General features: G+C 44.2%; 1 protein-coding gene across 1 annotated transcript in view; it reads left to right on the plus strand.

The window, feature by feature from the left end:
- prx (periaxin) overlaps positions 1 to 17,896 on the plus strand; it is a 45,584-nt gene that overhangs the window by 14,962 nt on the left and 12,726 nt on the right. Inside the window, exons 2-9 of the mRNA XM_076112054.1 lie at positions 660 to 715; positions 2,267 to 2,374; positions 4,662 to 4,787; positions 5,733 to 5,892; positions 11,282 to 11,475; positions 11,847 to 12,094; positions 12,379 to 17,099; positions 17,442 to 17,882. Coding sequence (XP_075968169.1) covers positions 660 to 715; positions 2,267 to 2,374; positions 4,662 to 4,787; positions 5,733 to 5,892; positions 11,282 to 11,475; positions 11,847 to 12,094; positions 12,379 to 17,099; positions 17,442 to 17,882 — 6,054 coding nt within the window. The remainder of the gene's footprint in view (positions 1 to 659; positions 716 to 2,266; positions 2,375 to 4,661; positions 4,788 to 5,732; positions 5,893 to 11,281; positions 11,476 to 11,846; positions 12,095 to 12,378; positions 17,100 to 17,441; positions 17,883 to 17,896) is intronic.

A 17,896-nucleotide genomic window follows, 5' to 3' on the forward strand; every position in this document is an offset into this window, starting at 1 on the left:
AGATCATTTATTGTTAGATGATACAGTCCTGTTTAGATGGCATGTCAGCGGGGACCGGTGTCGTCCTGCGTTTACCGTAGACTGTACGTAGCAATTGTATTGAAACAAAATGTATTGAAAGAAATTGTGAGAAATGCCATTTCAGACTGACCCCAGAGTAAAATGTCCGCAGAAGTGGAGCACATCCGTAATGTTATATTGATTTTATTTTTTATATTTTATTTTATTTGTTTTAAAAGTAAAACAATCACTCTAAATACTGAGATCCTCAGAGACATTTTATTCAAAGTTTTAGAAATAAGTGATTGAGATGAGGAATCATAGGCAACACAAAGGCAAAGAAAAGATGTAGAAAATATGAAAATCAATGAAATCAAATCAGCAACCATCATAGTATAAAGTTAGAGTAGCATGATCAACTATTCCTTTTTCTATACACCTCATTTCTGTCTTTCTTTATTGAGCAGTTTGAGTTAAATTCATTGAGCCAGTTCAGAAAATGGCTTTCATTACTATTTCTTATGACTCTCATACGCAATATGATGAGGGCCCTAGTCATGTCCACTTACTCTAACTAGATAAGCTAAGCTAAGATATTACCCAAAGAACTGAATAAAAACCAGAATAACCTGAATTGTTTCTGTTTTTTTCTGTTTCAGACTCTGACAGAGACCAAGAGGACAGCCATGTTTTCAGCCAGACCAGAGATCAAGCCGTAAGTACACAGACGTCCCGCTGCTCATGCAAATACGCAAACCAACCATGCTACTGTCAATGTTCTTTAGTGAGAGCCGTAACACTGCATCAGTATTCACTAAGAAGGAGATGTTTTATTTGTGTTCTCAATCCCTTTTAAAAGTGCCATCTGTCCTTCACACAGTAGTAACACGCTGCACTTCAGCTCTGAATGTGTGGACGACACTTTTAGCTCAGTGGAGCGATGCTTTTATGGGATTGCTGTTTGATGACTGAAATGAGCGTTGACAGACGTCCCCGTTTGTTTTTCTGCACAATAATTGACTTTACCGTGTTTGCTAATGTTTCAAATGTAGTAAATTATTACACTCATTATACTTCAAGAAGAGAGTTGTGCATTATTTTTTTCAATGTGAGCCTCCATATGCTGGGTGCTAAATCATTACAGCTTTAGGTTTAGTGTGTGTGTGTGTGTGTGTGTGTGTGTGTGTGTGTGTGTGTGTTGGTAGATCATTACAGGGAGTGTGTTTTTATTGATTTTCACACAGTAACTGATACGGCCACTGTGTGTCAAAAAGGTTTAAGAATTAAATATTTGGTTGTCGATGATGAATCTTAATGAGTCTTTTTGAAAAGCATGAAAGGAATAATAATATCAGTTGTTCTTTTAAGGAGTTTAGCTCACAATCTGCTCCGGAAAACGTGTTGTTGGTAAGAGTTGGAGGTCACGGCGGCCAGACAACAGGTGAAGCACTAAGACAGGATGTTTTTACAAGATTAACCATGCGAGGGTTTAAGAAGCGTTAGAGGAAGGAGATGTGGGAGGCTGGGACATGACGTGTTTCCTCCAGAGAGGAGGTAAGAGGTAAAGAAAGAAGAAAACAAATACACACACACATTACAAATAAAAACTCCCGATAATAATGATAGTAACACGATAGGATCGATATTATTATATAGATTTAATTAAATAAAGGCAGGACATAATTACCCCCCCAGAGAGAACTGTGTCCCAAATCATGAAGTAACTCAGAAAGATAAAAGGAATTCAGTCGTAAAGGAAGACCATCGATCATCTGCAGAGGATGACGATAAGTTGAACTTCCTCAGAGATAGAAAAAAAAAGACATATTGTTGCTGCCTCTGTGCTGACTGAAGTTTCATGACTACATCCTCAAGTTTTATTGGGTTGGTAGCAAAGCGTGTTCAGCATACAGAGTACCTCAGAGTACAACAGCTTGTATTTCCTTTTGTCAAGCTGCCTTAACCTCACATGCACACCGTGACTTATATTCAAACCTGGGGAGCCTGGAGCTCCACTTCTCTCCGGTTGCTCCACTGGAGACGAGAATGTCAGCGGTTGCTGTAAAATAAATTCACGTTCGCAGGCCCCCGTGTGCTTTAGAGTCTCCCAGAAGCTGCGGCGCGAAGCTGCGGCGCGAAGCTGCGATGGAGGCCCGGATGATCTTGTTAGTTAAAGTTAAAGGGAAAAACCTCACCGAAAAAAAACGCTGCTTCTTGAATGTTTCAAATTGACTTAACGCCATCTTCTGCTGTGTGGGGTGTGCAGGTGAAAGACAAGAGGCGGTCGCCCCCCTCTAACAGATCCCCCTCCGCCCAACAACGCAACCCTCACCACAGCGGCTCCGCAGACGAACAGGAGAGCCCCGAGAGAGTGGTGAGACACACACACACATACACACATACACACACACACACACACACGAGGGAACCCATTCACACATGCATGCATCTGCAGGGATGTTAGTGTGTGTGTAGAAATACGTCTCAGGAAGAAGAAGCAATAAAATTAAATTCCAGGTCACGTGGTGTTGAAGGATTTTCAAGTCTTGCAGTAGCTGGAAGAATTACTTGGTTGTGTGTCGGTTGAACATGCAGTACTATGGGGGCACGCCTGAAAGAACAATGTGGTTAAGTCACAAAAAAAACTGTTGTCCTTTTTAAAGGAATAGTTTATCATTTGAGGAAATATGCTTATTAGAGTTAAGGCCATAGCACACCAAGTTTTTCTTCTGTGTTTTGTCAATCTGTCAAATGACAAAAATTGTTACACACAGAGTTTGATGTGTTATATTATTCTCTTCGTTGCCCAAATTCACAATACGATGGATAGCACTACTCCAGGGCTAACGAATGATTGACATTAGCGAGAAGCTATCATTTAGCTGCCTATAGCGTAACCACTGCTGTCTAATATTTCGCACATCCTGTGTTTTGTGACCAATTCCAAGTTGTTCTGCAATCACCTGCCACTATCTTTCTTTACATTACACATCTATGCATTGTTTTATTTCTTTATTGCTTTATGCTGTGGTGTTTGCACGGACGGTGGCTCTGAGTGGTCAAACAGCCTTCTTTTGGCCGGTTAGCTTAGCTTAGCCTCTTCGCCAGCCTGACAACCTCACAGTGACGCCAACACTCCAGGAAGCCACTGCTCCCGAACAAGAAATAGTTCACAAAAATCCCTGTAACATGTCAACATGCCTGTTTTCACATTTGTGTGCATATTAAACAAACATGACATGTCCTGTTAACAGGTGAGCTTTAGACATGCTCGTAGGTGGAAATTGTTACCTTTTTGGACGGAGCTATGCTAGCTGTTCCCCCCCGGTTTCTAGTCTGAATGTGAAGCTAAGCTTACCGGCTTCTGGCAGTATCTACATATTTTAATGCTACTACGAGGAACTTCCATGTTGCTTTGGTTTTGATGGTCCCTGTGGATAGAAGCGGTAATTTTTTCAACTGCCAGATACCCTTTAGAAAACCCCTCATTCTGCTGCAGCAGGGGTCTGACAGTCTGCCCCACGCAGCCCTGGTTCTGGTTCTCCCCTGCCTTCCCTCCAGAGAGCCCAGTAATATGGGCGGAGCATCGAGAAGGAGTTTCTGCATGAACCTGCATTGGGACTGACATTGTGACCCCAGCCGCCACCAGGCAGACCCATACAAACCGGATCACAATAGTCCAGGCCCGATCTGCTGAGGTCATTGTCCAGCACATAAACGACCTTTCATTTCTCTGAGCTCAGCGACCTCTTCATGGTGCAGCAGGTGACCGCCAGCTGCTGGACCAAAGTCAACAACAAAAAGCTTGTAAATGTGGCAGATCTGAAACCAGCTGCAGGTGTCGGTGTAAACACTCTGACCCACATTCATGGACTGAAAAGTAGCACGTCAGCACTTGTGAAGCAAAGCTGGTGTCCACCAGAAACGTCAGTGTAGCTAACAGGCATGTTGAAACAACACACGCTGAGGGATGAAGGGAAAATGAGCATTGTAAAACATCTACTAAACATTAATATAATTCCTGTTGACATAATACACCACCCTTATTTTGTGACACTATTCATTGTAGAGATGCATGAAGGTATGAATGCCTGAACTTTTTCTGTAGTTGAATGTTGTGGATATTGTATTACATTAAATTTGTTTAGTTGAAAGTTATTGGCTTTCAAATGTAACACCTCGCTGTAAACTGACTTTTTAATGAGATTAAGGATGATAACAAACTTGCTAATTGGAGCTCAAAGTGCATTACAAAATAAAAACAACAGTTCAAATATTAAAATATATTTTAATATTACCGAAAAGGAAAGAACTTGAATAATAATAAACTGTTAAAAATTAAAAATAAAGGTTTGAACTTGAATTTAAAAACAACAAAAAAAGAGCTTTGTGAAAACCATTTTGACCATCATCATAATTCTCATAATAATTGTAATCCTGTAAGATTGACCAGTCATGGATATATTAAAGAAATGAGGGTGGAGTTCTAATATGAGATTCAAGGTAAAGGCAATAAACCCCAAAAATGATTGCTGATGACATTTAAAGCTCACTTCTTTGACCATAGTTTGGTTGTTTCTGTGTTGTTCTTCTGGCATCTTAACATCCAGCCACGCTGCACATCATCTCACCCCCGTCTGCCTTGTCTGCGTTGTGTGCAGGTGCAGAAGGAGAAGCTCCATGCAGAGCTGAAGCAGGTGTTGAGTCAGAAGAGAAGTCATCTGAGAGAGTTCACCTGCCAACTGGCCCAAGCAGAGATGGACTCAGAGCCCACAAACCAACAGACAGTAAGCAGCAGTCTGATAAACACTGTTCATATAAAGAATGAAATATTGATTACTTTAGTTTGTATGCGTGGTTGATCAGCAACTGGAGATCATAGCTTTAACTACCATAACTATTGTTAAAGACGATGGAACGGCGATGCACACAAAGTCACTCCACTGGTTGATAAGGTTCACCGTTTCCTTTTATGGTTCGAGTTTATTCCTTCGCTCAGTCACTGGAAAAAGTGGATGTAATCCAAGAATAGCGGAATTTCCTCCGTGACAGCTTAATGGATCGAATGGATTCAGAAGTAAAGTGTGAAGTGACAAATAACTCTACAGTATATTCTGCACTCACTCTAGCGAAACAAGATATAAAACACAGTTGAAGCCCTCGTGAATTTAAAACATTTCTTGTATTTAACCAGAACAGACAAAAGTGAAATACAAGACAGAAAAGCGTTCAATTTCTTACATGTTTATTTTTTTTATTTTTTTATTTTTTGTTTTTATGCATCCACAGAATCACATGTTTTAAATTCTTCACTTATAATTCAGAGAAATGGTGTAAATCTTCAGTGTTGCTGGTGATTTGGATCAGACACTCTTACTTTGTGCTGCACAGGAATAAGAACTGTGAATTTATACTTTAAAAAACAAACATCTTCTGCTGCTGAGAAATGCTGACCGGGTTGTCTAGTCACTCTAGAGTTTAGTTGATAAAACCATCAAATTGAATACATAATACATTTTGTTCAGGTTATCCTGGTGAGTTGATGACATGACACTCTGCAATATGGAAAATCAGGGCTTCATCTTCAAATATGAATCTAAAGTATTACTGCAACAACTACGGCAGTCTGAGATCAGTCTAACCACAGACAGGCCAAAACAAAACGCAACTAAAAGGTTTATCTTGATTTTGTTAAAATTGGTGCCATTAAAAGTTGTATGTGTGTCTGTTAGTGTGTGGAGGAAGCCTCTCAATCCGTGGAAATCGTGGTGGAGACGGAGGCGGAGGCCGGAGCCAGCGGCTACAGCGTGACAGGTGGAGGACAGCGAGGGATCTTTGTGAAAGACGTCCTCCGAGACTCACCAGCCGCCAAGCATCTCAGTCTCCAGGAAGGTACCTGCAGTATTACTTATAGGAAACATACCCGGTGCTTCAATATGAAAACATGTACACTGCCAAGAGCTTTGGTGAGTGTGTGTCCATTTGCAAACCAAAACTGATCATCAATATAGTATTCTTGGATATTAAGAATGAAATATTTGGGAATAATAGTCATTAAGGGTCTGACAGACAGTCGCAAATCTTTATGTTTAAACCGTCAACACTGTGAATAACCTTGTTGATAAATCTAAAGAATTATCAGAAGAAGTAGAATGAATGTTTGTATGTGTAATCGTAGTCTCAACCTGTGACGACTAGAAATATCCATCCATCCATCCATTTTCCACCGCTTATCCGGGGTCGGGTCGCGGTGGCAGTAGGTCAAGCAGGCCGACCCAGACCTCCCTCTCACCGGCAACATGTTCCAGCTCATTCTGGGGGATCCCGAGGCATTCCCAGGCCAGCTGGGAGATGTAATCTCTCCAGCGTGTTCTGGGTCTTCCCCGGGGTCTCTTCCCAGTTGGACGTGCCTGGAAAACCTCCAGTGGGAGGCGTCCAGGAGGCATCCTAATTAGATGCCCGAACCACCTCAGCTGACTCCTTTCGACGCGAAGGAGTAGCGGCTCGACTCCAAGCGCCCTCCTGATGACCGAGCTCCTTACCCTATCTCTAAGGCTGAGCCCGGCCACCCGACGGAGGAAGCTCATTTCGGCCGCTTGTAGCCGCGACCTTGTCCTTTCGGTCACGACCCAGAGTTCGTGACCATAGGTGAGGGTAGGAACGTAGACCGAGTGGTAAATTGAGAGCTTTGCCTTCCGGCTCAGCTCCCTCTTCACCAAGACGGTCCGGTGCAGCGCCTGCTTTACTGCTGCAGCTGCACCGATCCGTCTGTCGATCTCCCGCTCCATCTTACCCTCACTCGTGAACAAGACCCCGAGATACTTAAACTCCTTCGCTTGAGGTAGGCACTCCGTCCCCACCTGGAGGGAGCAATCCACCGGTTTCCGGCAGAGCACCATGGCCTCAGATTTGGAGGTGCTAACTCTCATCCCCGCCGCTTCACACTCGGCTGCAAACCGTCCCAGTGAATGCTGGAGGTCACGATCCGAGGAGGCTAACAGGACCACATCATCTGCAAATAGCAGAGAGGCGATCCCGAGACCCCCGAAACTGACGTTCTCCGCCCCCAGGCTGCGCCTAGATATCCTGTCCATGAAAATCACGAACAGGACCGGTGACAAAGGGCAGCCCTGGCGGAGGCCAACACCCACCGGGAACGTGTCTGACTTATTGCCGAGAATGCGGACACAGCTCCTACTGCAGTCGTACAGAGACCGGATCGCCCGTTGTAACGGGTCCGGCACCCCATACTCCCGCAGCACCCCCCACAAGACCCCCTGAGGGACCCGGTCGAAAGCCTTCTCCAAGTCCACAAAGCACATGTAGACTGGTTGGGCAAACTCCCAGAGCCCCTCCAGTAGTCTTGCGAGGGTAAAGAGCTGGTCCACTGTTCCACGGCCGGGACAGAATCCGCACTGCTCCTCTTGAATCTGAGGTTCGACAAGCGGTCGGAGCCTCCTTTCCAGCACCCTGGCATAAGCCTTTCCCGGGAGGCTGAGTAGTGTGATACCCCGGTAATTCGAGCACACTCTCCGGTCCCCCTTTTTGAAGATGGGAACCACCACCCCGGTCTGCCATTCCATGGGCACTGATCCCGACCCCCATGCGACATTGAAGAGGCGTGTCAGCCAGGACAGCCCAACTATGTCCAGCGCCTTCAGCATCTCAGGGCGGATCTCATCCACCCCCGGCGCCTTGCCACCAAGGAGCTTTTTAACTACCTCAGCGACCTCTGCCAGGGATATGGGTGAGCCTCCCCCTAGGTCCTCAGGCGCTGCCTCCTCTGCAGAGGACATGTTGGTCGGGTTTAGGAGTTCCTCAAAGTGCTCTTTCCACCGCCCGACGATGTCCTCCGTCCGGGTTCGCAGTTCCCCCCCTGCTGAGAACAGCCTGGGGTAAGCCCTGCTTTCCCTTCCTGAGCCGTCGGATGGTTTGCCAGAACCTCCTTGAGGCCAACCGAAAGTCCTTCTCCATGGCCTCCCCGAACTCCTCCCATGCCCGAGTTTTAGCATTCGCGACCACCGCAGCTGCAGCCCTTCTGGCCTGCCGATACCTGTCAGCTGCTTCAGGAGACCCCTGGGCCAACCAGGCCTTGAAGGTCTCCTTCTTCAGCTTGACGGCTTCCCTCACCTCCGGTGTCCACCACCGGGTTCTCGGGTTGCCGCCACAACAGGCACCGATGACCTTCCGGCCACAGCTCCTAGCGGCCGCGTCCACAATAGAGGCTTTGAACATGGTCCACTCGGATTCCATGTCCCCAACCTCCCTCGGGATGTGTGAGAAGTTCTTCCGGAGGTGGGAGTTAAAGACCTCCCGGACAGGTTCCTCCGCCAGACGTTCCCAGTTTACCCTCACTACACGTTTGGGTTTACCGGGTCTTTCCAACCGGTTCCCCTGCCATCTGATCCAACTCACCACCCAATCACCCCCCGCCAGGTTTCTCCGTCATTGCCAACGTGAGCGTTGAAGTCCCCCAGGAGAACTATGGAGTCGGTAGGCGGCGCCCTTTCCAGGACCCCTCCCACCGACTCCAAGAAGGCCGGATACTCCGAACTGCTGTTTGGTGCATATGAACAAACCACAGTCAGAGCCTTGCTCCCCGCAACCCGTAGGCGCATGGAGGCGACCCTCTCGCTCTCCGGGGAGAACTCCAACACAGCGGCGCTCAGCCGGGGGCTCGTGAGTATCCCCACTCCCGCCCGGCGCCTCTCACCCTGGGCAACTCCGGAAAAGGACAAAGTCCAACCCCTCTCCAGGAGCTTGGTTCCAGAGCCAACGCTGTGTGTGGAGGTGAGTCCAACTATTTCTAGCTGGTATCGCTCCACCTCCTGCACCAGCTCCGGCTCTTTCCCCGCTAGCGAGGTGACGTTCCACGTCCCTAGAGCTAGTCTATGTCGCCGGCGATCGGCATGCCCGGGCCTCCCGCCCGACCTACCGCCCGGTCTGCATAGCACCCGACCCCGATGCGTGTCCCTGCGGGTGGTGGGTCCACAGGGTGGCTGCTCCATGGTGTTTATTCGGGCTGAGCCCGACCGGGCCCCATGGGCAAAGGCCCGGCCACCAGACGCTCGCCTACGAGCTCCCCTCCTGGGTCTGGCTCCGGGAGGGTGCCCCGGTTTCCCTGGTCCGGGCGAGGTGACTTTAGTCCGTGGGCTGCTTATCATTAGGGTCGTTTTGAACCGCTCTTAGTCTGGGCTCTCCCCTGAAACCTGTTTGCCTTGGGAGACCCTACCAGGGGCTAATGCCCCGGACAACATAGCTCCCAGGATCACTGAGCCACTCAAACTCCTCCACCACGATAAGGTGGTGATTCGCGGAGGAGGACTAGAAATATTAAAATTATAATTTTGCATTTTACATTTTATTCAGATTGCTTAAGTTTAGGGGCAATTTTGTGTCATGTCAATTTCTGCTTTAGTTATTACCAATAAAGTTTAAATTTTATTAAATTCGGTCACATTTACTTTTCAAAGTAATACCGGAAGTATTGTCATGTTATCACGTCTGATTTGATGCTTTTCTATGATGTAGTTCCCCGCTCTGACCACTGGAGGGCAGCAAACATAGAATAATTTCAACCGTCCGCTAGCATGATCTCCAGAGCAAAAAGCTTTCATTAAAACAACCTTTAAGTATTTTCTTTTTCTAATAATGATGTTACTGTTGTTATTTGCTATAATCGCAAAATAAGTTCTTGTTTTGAATATAACTTTTGTGCTAGCAACGATTGAACTCAGTGTTGAAGTTCCTCATTGTGACCACCGGGGGGCAGTGAACATTAGCGGCACTGAACAGACAGACAGTAGCAAGTGTTTGGTGTTTACGCTTTTTTTAGACTATAATAAAGACGCTGAAGAGGGTGAAATAGAAACGAAAATATGGGTGAGGAAAAAACACATACTACTTACATTGTGTGGACAGTATTTCAACCACAGATGGTCCTCCTCAAGTACAAGTGAACACACCTGTATTTAATTGACAATGATTTAATATCACATTATCTCGTAATTAGCCTGAATGAGTCATTTAATATTGGACCTTTTATTTAAAAATGTCAGCTTTTCCTCATATTTCCTCATATTCTTATTTGAGATGTGCCATTACTATACTTTTATAATATTTCTTAATGGTTATATGAGGTGTGCCCCATTGTTATTAGATGATTTTTTTCCGCTGTTTTATGATTTTCTTTTTATGCTTTATTTGGGTGAATCTTTGTGTGTGTTACAAAGGCTTACCGTGTTCACATGATTTCAGTAAGATTATAGACTTATAGATAGTATTCCTTTAACTGCAGAGATGTGGTGCTATCACCTGATCCGGTCTTTCAGCCAGGAGGCCATTGTTCGTGACCGGTGTGAAACGAGAGATCAACTTTGTAACTAGAACATTTTAACGTGAATGACGATCGTTTCCTAAAACTAAGTAGTTTTGTTGCCTGAGGCTAACTGTTAACTATTTCATGATCTTTTTCTGAACCTAAGTGGTTTTGTTGCCTAAATCTAACTAAGTTGTTTCCTGTGAAGACGGAGTTTATTTTGAAAAGATTGAATGCTTGTAATGAGCGGATGATGCATGTTGCTGGACTTTTGTAGGAAATTGCACGAAAAATGAGGAGTGACTTTTTCGTAAGATATGAGGATACGTTGTTAAGAATGACCTAACATATCGAACAATTACAAATACAGGTGTATGTTCACTTCCTTTCCTTGACCCTAAACCAGACCGTCTGGTAAATGTCAATCATGTGAATATGATATGAAAGAAGTCGAGACAGCAGCGTCAAGATTGTTCAGCAGATATTCTTACTAAAGTAGTTATTTTAAAGATGTCTTGCATTCATTCTCCCTAAAGAGTAACATCAGGCTCAAAAACAGTGCTCTGCTGTCCTCTCTGGTTCAAGATTTCAAGCCTGTTTTACCTCTGACAACACCCAGCATGTTAATCCACAAAATAACTAAAGCTATTGAATACATGTAGTGGTGTAAAAAGTGCAATATTTGCCTCTTAACTGTAGAAGTACAGTACTTGAATAAAAGTAGTTACTTTCCACCACTGGTACTTGTTATTATAAATGTACTTCATTAGTGCAGTTTTTGGCTATTCTACTCACCGCTGGATGCAGGACACTACCTCACTACCATTCCTTAGTGTGTGTAGGATACCAAATGTACATCAGATTGTTTATAATTTAGATTTTTACCCCAACCCCTAGTTTCATAAATGACTTTGACAGGATTTAACACTGGTCATAGTCATTGATAATGCTCTCTGTGTGAAGGTGACCAGCTGCTGAGTGCCAAGGTCTACTTTGACAACGTGAAGTATGAAGACGCTCTGAAAATCCTTCAGTGTGCGGAACCGTATAAGGTCAGCTTCCAGCTGAGGAGGACCATCCCTGAAGCAGAGGTCTACGTGCGGCCCCGAGTTCCCAGTGTGGAGATCAAAGGTCCCAAAGCCAAGCTGGCCAAAATGGTAATCAAATATATTCTGTATTTCTATGTGCTATGCAGTCTCTCAACTGAATTGTGTTGTTTTAGATCAAATTGAATTTTCTGTTTGTCATAATCAGACTTTGGTCATTACCTTACTAAAAGCCAAAATACTTTTACGGGGTTTTGTTGCAAATTGCAAACTAAATTACTGAATTCCATTTCTTAGACATAATATAAACATTTAGTCCAACAGTTTACAGCCTCAAATTGAATTTAAAACGTATTCGTAGTTTCCAAATACTTTCAGTTGTTCATTTGATCAAACTTCATAAAGACAGCACCTCAACAGATAGTACCATACTAAACTTCCAGGCCTTTGACTGACCCTCTTGTTATTTATGTGTGTGTCAGAGTGTGAAGGGCAGCAAGCCGTTCAAGGTGAAGAAGAAGAGAGGTGGTCGTTTTGGTCTGAAGAGGCTGAAAGAGAAGCGCAGAGAGGAGCTGGTGATAGAGGGAACGCCCCCCGGGCTGGAGATGAGTGACGTAGACATTGAGTTTTCTCTCCCCAAATTCAAACAGAGGAAGAGTGCGAAGGTTGAAGCAGAAGGAGCAGCAGCAGAAGAAGCAGCCGCCTTGGGGAAGGCAAAGAGTAGGATCAGGTTGGCCTTGTTTGTGTCCTTTCTGTTTACTTTTCACGTTGAAATGTTCACAATTACCTGCTATGCTGACTGAGCAACATGTGAAGAGGTATGTCGAGGAACATTATGATGATAAAGAATACTGTAATACAAGACTTTTACTACCTGTATTTCAAAGGCATTATCTAAAAAGGTTATATTTTTTTTCTTTTATAAAGAATTATTTGCCAGGAATGATTATTGTATCTTTGTTATAATGGTTTTTTTCTTCATCTCTCCCTCCTTTCTTTACATGGTCCTCTCAGGTTTCCCCACATGACAACAAAGGGTTATACTGGAGAAGACACAGGAGGAAAAGTGGACACAGGACGACTCGAGGGACAGGTGAATATCTCTCCACCTGAGATAACTGGAGCTAAAGTGAAAACAAAAGGAAAAGGACACAAGTTTGGAATCACGTTTCCTAAGACCAAACACACAAAGTCAGGCTCAGCGTTGGAAACTGGATCTGTAGAGCTGAGCCCTCCGGGTGTGAACACCCAGCTACCATCAGTGGAGTTCAGTTTGTCTGGTGATAAAAACATGGACATGGAGAAGGGAGGGGTTAAGATGAATGCGCCTGATGTGGAGTTTGCACTCCCTTCAGGAAAAGCTGAGGCATCTTTGCCCACTGTGAAAGGAAAGGCAGAAATTAAAGCTCCTAAAATCAACATCAAAGGAGGAACTGATGCAGCTGTGGGAAAAGTTGATGTAGACGTAGGCAAAGGAGATGCAAAGTTAAGAATGCCAAAGTTGAAACTGCCCAAAGTTAGACTCTCACGTCTTTCGGATGAGATAGATGGTGACATCAAGGTAAAATCCAAAGGAATTAAACTGCCTCACACTGACATAACGCCTCCAAAAGTAGCAATCAAAGGAGGCGGTGAGATTAATCTCGCCGAGGCAAATATCACCAAACCAAAGAAGGAAGTTGATCTCTCAGTAAAAGCTGCATCTATTCAAATGCCTTCTGTTGATACTTCTGTACCAAAAGTGACGGGAAAGTCTGACGTGGAAGTCTCACTCCCAGAGTTTAAAGGAGCTGGGAAGACAGCAATCAAAATGCCTGCAGTGGACATCTCTGTGCCTGATGTTGATTTGGAATTGGACACCAGACTCAGAATTCCTGATGAGGTGGAGGGCACTTTCAAAGGGCCCAAAATCTCCATGCCGAAGGTTGATATCTCATTGCCAAATATTGGATCATCCAAAGTGGATATTGAAGGTCCAAAAGGTGGAGGGAAATTCAATCTACCTTCTGTAGACATCTCTCTCCTAAAGGTGAAACCAGAGGGTGGAGATGTGGATATGGATTATTATGTTGGTGGAGATGGAAAGTTCAAATTGCCTGAGTTTGACATATCTCTTCCAAAGATTAAGTCACCGGAAGAAAAAGTTCATATGAAAGGAGAAGGCTTCAAGTTACCCAAAGTAGACCTGACGCTTCCCAAAGGCAAAGCAGGAACACCTGATTTTGAAGGAGGAAAATTTCAATTACCATCTTTTGACTATTCTCTCCCTAAAATGAAGACGAGTGAGATGGAGGTCGACATTGAAGGCCCTGATGTGAAAGGTGGTAAATGTGAAATACCCACACTCAACATTTCTCTGCCCAAAGGCAAAATGCAAGGAGACATTGAGGGACAATGTGGCAAGTTTAAAATGCCTTCATATGATGTAACTCTTCCAAAAATGAAGTTGCCTGAGGGAGAGGTTGTTTTGGAGGGACCTGAAATCAAAGGTGGGAAGATCAAGATGCCTAATGTTGATATCTCTGTTCCCAGAGGAAACGTAGAGGGAGATTTGAACATTGATGGCAGTGAATTAAAAGGAAGCAAATTTAACATGCCCTCTTTAGACATTTCTCTCCCAAAAATGAAGCTACCTGAAGGAGATGTGAAGCTACCAAATGTTGACTTTTCACTCCCCAAGGCGAACATAGAGGGCAACATGGAGCTGGAGGGCAGTGGTGGTAGCGGTGCCAGGTTCAAGATGCCAACTTTTGACATCTCATTCCCAAAGATAAAAACCAAGGAGGGAGAGATTGATATTGAAAGACCTGAAGTCAAAAGTGGAGCAAAGTTTAACATGCCATCAGTCGACATCCCTCTTCCTGCTATGAAATCACCAGAGGGGGAGGTAAAAATTGAAGGTCCTGGAGCCAAAGCAGGAAAGTTCCAGATGCCTTCTTTAGATGTGTCACGACCGAAGATCAAATCACTGGGGGGTAACATCGATGTTAAAGCTGAACTGCCTACAGTTGATATCTCTTTTCCAAAAGGTAAAGTAGAGGGTAAGATAGATATTGAGGGACCCACGGGAAAAGGAGGCAAGTTTAAGCTGCCTTCATTTGATGTATCGCTACCAAAAATGAAGATGCCTGAGGGAAATATTGGCCTTGAGGGACCCTCAATTGATATCGCTCTTCCAAAGGGAAAAGCGGAGGCTGACCTAGAAACTAAAGGTAAAGGAGGGCATTTTCATATGCCCTCAATTGATGTTTCTCTCCCTAAAATGAAATCAAAACGAGGTGACATCAACATCAAGGGACCAGAAATCAAAGGTGGGGAAATTAAAATGCCGACTATTGACATCTCAACCCCTCAAGGGACATTAGAGGGTATCAGTTTCGAAGGTGAAGGGAAAGGAGGCAAATTCAACCTGCCATCTGCAGACATCGCCCTCCCTGCAGTACAATTCCCTGAAGGAGATGTGAGTTTTCAAGGTCCGAAAGTTAAAGGTTTGAAATTTGAAATGCCAAAAATCAACCTCTCGCTTCCTAAAGGGAAAGCACAGAGAGACATTGATATTGACATTCACTCCGGAAAAGATGGGAATATTGAAATACCCTCGTATGATATTGAACTTCCTAAAGGAAAAGTCAAAGGTCCTGAATTTAAGGGAGGAAAAATCAACATGCCAGAAATTGACCTGTCACTCCCCAAAGGAAAGGCTGACCTCAGTATTGAGGGTCCTGAGGTAAAGGGAGTCAAATTCAAAATAGCGGGAGATGCTGACATTGACAGATGTGGGGGTAAGGGGGGCAAGTTTCACATGCCCTCAGTTGATATCTCTCTTCCTAAAGTCAAAGCAAAGGGATTTGATGTTGATATTCAAGCACCTGAAGTCAAAGGTGACATTTCACTCCCTAAAGGAAAAGTTGAGGGTGACCTTAATGTTGAGTGTCCTGAAGTGAAGGGGAGCAAATTTAAAATGCCAAAATTTGATGTGTCTTTACCAAAAGTAAGTCTTCCAGAGGGTGATGTAAAAGTAAAAGGCCCAGACATCAAGGGAGGAAAAATCAACCTACCAGACATTGACCTGTCACTTCCCAAAGGAAAGGCTGACATTGACCTTAGTATTGAGGGTCCTGAAGTAAAAGGAGGAAAATTCAACATGCCCAGATTTGACGTTTCACTCTCAAAGATGAACCTGCCAGAGGGCAATGTGGAAATACCAACAGTTGATATTTCACTCCCAAAAGGAAAAGTAAAGGGAAACGTTGACATTGAGGGACATATGGGTAAAGGAGGCAAGTTTCATATGCCCTCGGTTGATATCGCTCTACCTAAAATACAAGCAAAAGGAGTTGATGTTGATATTGAAGGACCTGAACTTAAAGGTGGCATTTCACTCCCTGTAGGAAAAGTTGAGGGTGACCTTGATATTGAGGGGCTTGAGTTGAAGGGGAGTAAATATAAAATGCCAAAATTTGATGTCTCACTGCCAGAAGTGAGGCTCCCACAGGCGGATGTCAAACTAAAAGGCCCAGACATTAAGGGAGGGAAGATTGAGATGCCAGACATTGATATTTCACTCCCCAAAGGAAAAGCAGGAGGGAAAATTGAAATTGAAGGGCATGCTGGCAAAGGAGGCAAGTTCCATATGCCCTCTGTTGATATATCTCTTCCTAAGATGAAAGCTAAGGGTCTAGACATAAATATTGAAGGCCCTGGTGTTAAAGGTGGAAAACTAAACATGCCAACACTTGATGTGTTTCTTCCCAAAATAAAATCGCCCGATGTAGATATCAGCCTTGACGGTCCTGATGTCAAAGGAGGAAAGGTCAACATCCCAACTGTTGACATTTCACTTCCCAAAGCAAAAGTTGATAACCCTGAGGTGAAGGGACGGAAATTCAAAATGCCGAAATTTGATGTCTCTTTACCAAAAGTGAGTCTCCCAAAGGTTGATGCCAATGTGGAGGGACCAGATATGAAAGGAAAAATTGATATGCCAACTATTGAAATGTCACTTCCAAAAGGAAAAGCAGATGTGGATATTGACATTGATGGGCACAGTGGTAAAGGAGACAAGTTTCACATGCCCTCAGTTGATATCTCACTTCCTAAAATCAAAGCAAAAGGAGTTGATGTTGATATTCGAGGACCTGAAGTCAAAGGTGACATGTCACTACCTAATATCAAGGCTCCAAAAGTAGATATCATCCCAGAAGTTCCCGATGTTAAAGGAGGAAAGTTTAACTTGCCAACTGTTGATATTTCCCTCCCCAAAGGAAAAGTTGAAGGCAACCTTGATGTTCAGTGTCCTGAGGTGAAGGGGGGTAAATTTAAAATGCCAGAATTTGATGTGTCTTTACCAAAAGTGAGTCTATCTGAAGGCAATGTCAGTGCAAAAGGCCCAGACATCAAGGGAGGAAAAATCTACCTACCAGACATTGACCTGTCACTCCCCAAAGGAAAGGCTGATGCTGACCTCAGTATTGAGGGTCTTGAAGTAAAAGGAGGAAGATTTAAAATGCCCAAATTTGACGTTTCACTTCCAAAGATGAACCTGCCAGAGGGCAATGTGGAAATACCAACATTTGATATTTCACTCCCAAAAGGAAAAGTAAAGGGAGACGTTGACATTGAGGGACATGTGGGTAAAGGAGGCAAGTTTCATATGCCCTCGGTTGATATCTCTCTACCTAAAATAAAAGCAAAAGGAGTTGATCTTGATATTGAAGGACATGAACTTAAAGGTGGCATTTCACCCCCCAAAGGAAAGGTTGACGGTCACCTCGATATTGAGGGTCCTGAGGTAAAGGGGGGTCAATTTAAAATTCCCAAATTCGATGTGTCTTTACCAAAAGTGAGTCTCCCAGAGGGTGATGTCAAAATAAAAGGCTGGGACATCAAGGGTGGGAAGATTGAGATGCCAGACATTGATATTTCACTCCCCAAAGGAAAAACAGGAGTAGAAATTGACATTGAAGGGCATGCTGAAAAAGGAGGAAAGTTCCACATGCCCTCTGTTGATATCTCTCTTCCTAAAATGAAAGCAAAGGGACCTGATGTGAATATTGAAGGTTCTGAACTAAAGGGAGGACAAATCAACATGCCAGACATTGATCTGGCACTCCCCAAAGGAAAGGTTGACCACATTATTGAGGGTCCTGAGGTAAAAGGAGGCAAATTTAAAATGCCCAAATTTGACGTTTCACTTCCAAAGATGAACCTGCCAGAAGGCAATGTCAAAGTGGAAGGACCACAGATGAAGGGAGGAGAGATTGCATTGCCAGCTGTTGACATTTTCGTTCCAGTGGGAAAAGTGGAGGGAGACATCGATATTGAAGGACCTTCTGGAAAGGGAAAATTTGAAGTACCAAAAATTGACATATCTGGTAAAAAAGGTAGTGGGCTCCAAATGCCAAGTCTTGACATTAATCTCCCCAGATTCGATCTTGACCTCAGCCTTCCCTCTGGGCTTAAAGACAAAACTCTTAAAGTGGACACCAGTGGTCCTGAAGCATCAGGAGATTTGAAGAGTTCTGGTCTCAAA

This window comes from Anarhichas minor, unplaced genomic scaffold (genome assembly GCF_050575085.1).
Source record: "Anarhichas minor isolate MPS153535 unplaced genomic scaffold, ASM5057508v1 ptg000046l, whole genome shotgun sequence".
NCBI lineage: Eukaryota > Metazoa > Chordata > Actinopteri > Perciformes > Anarhichadidae > Anarhichas > Anarhichas minor.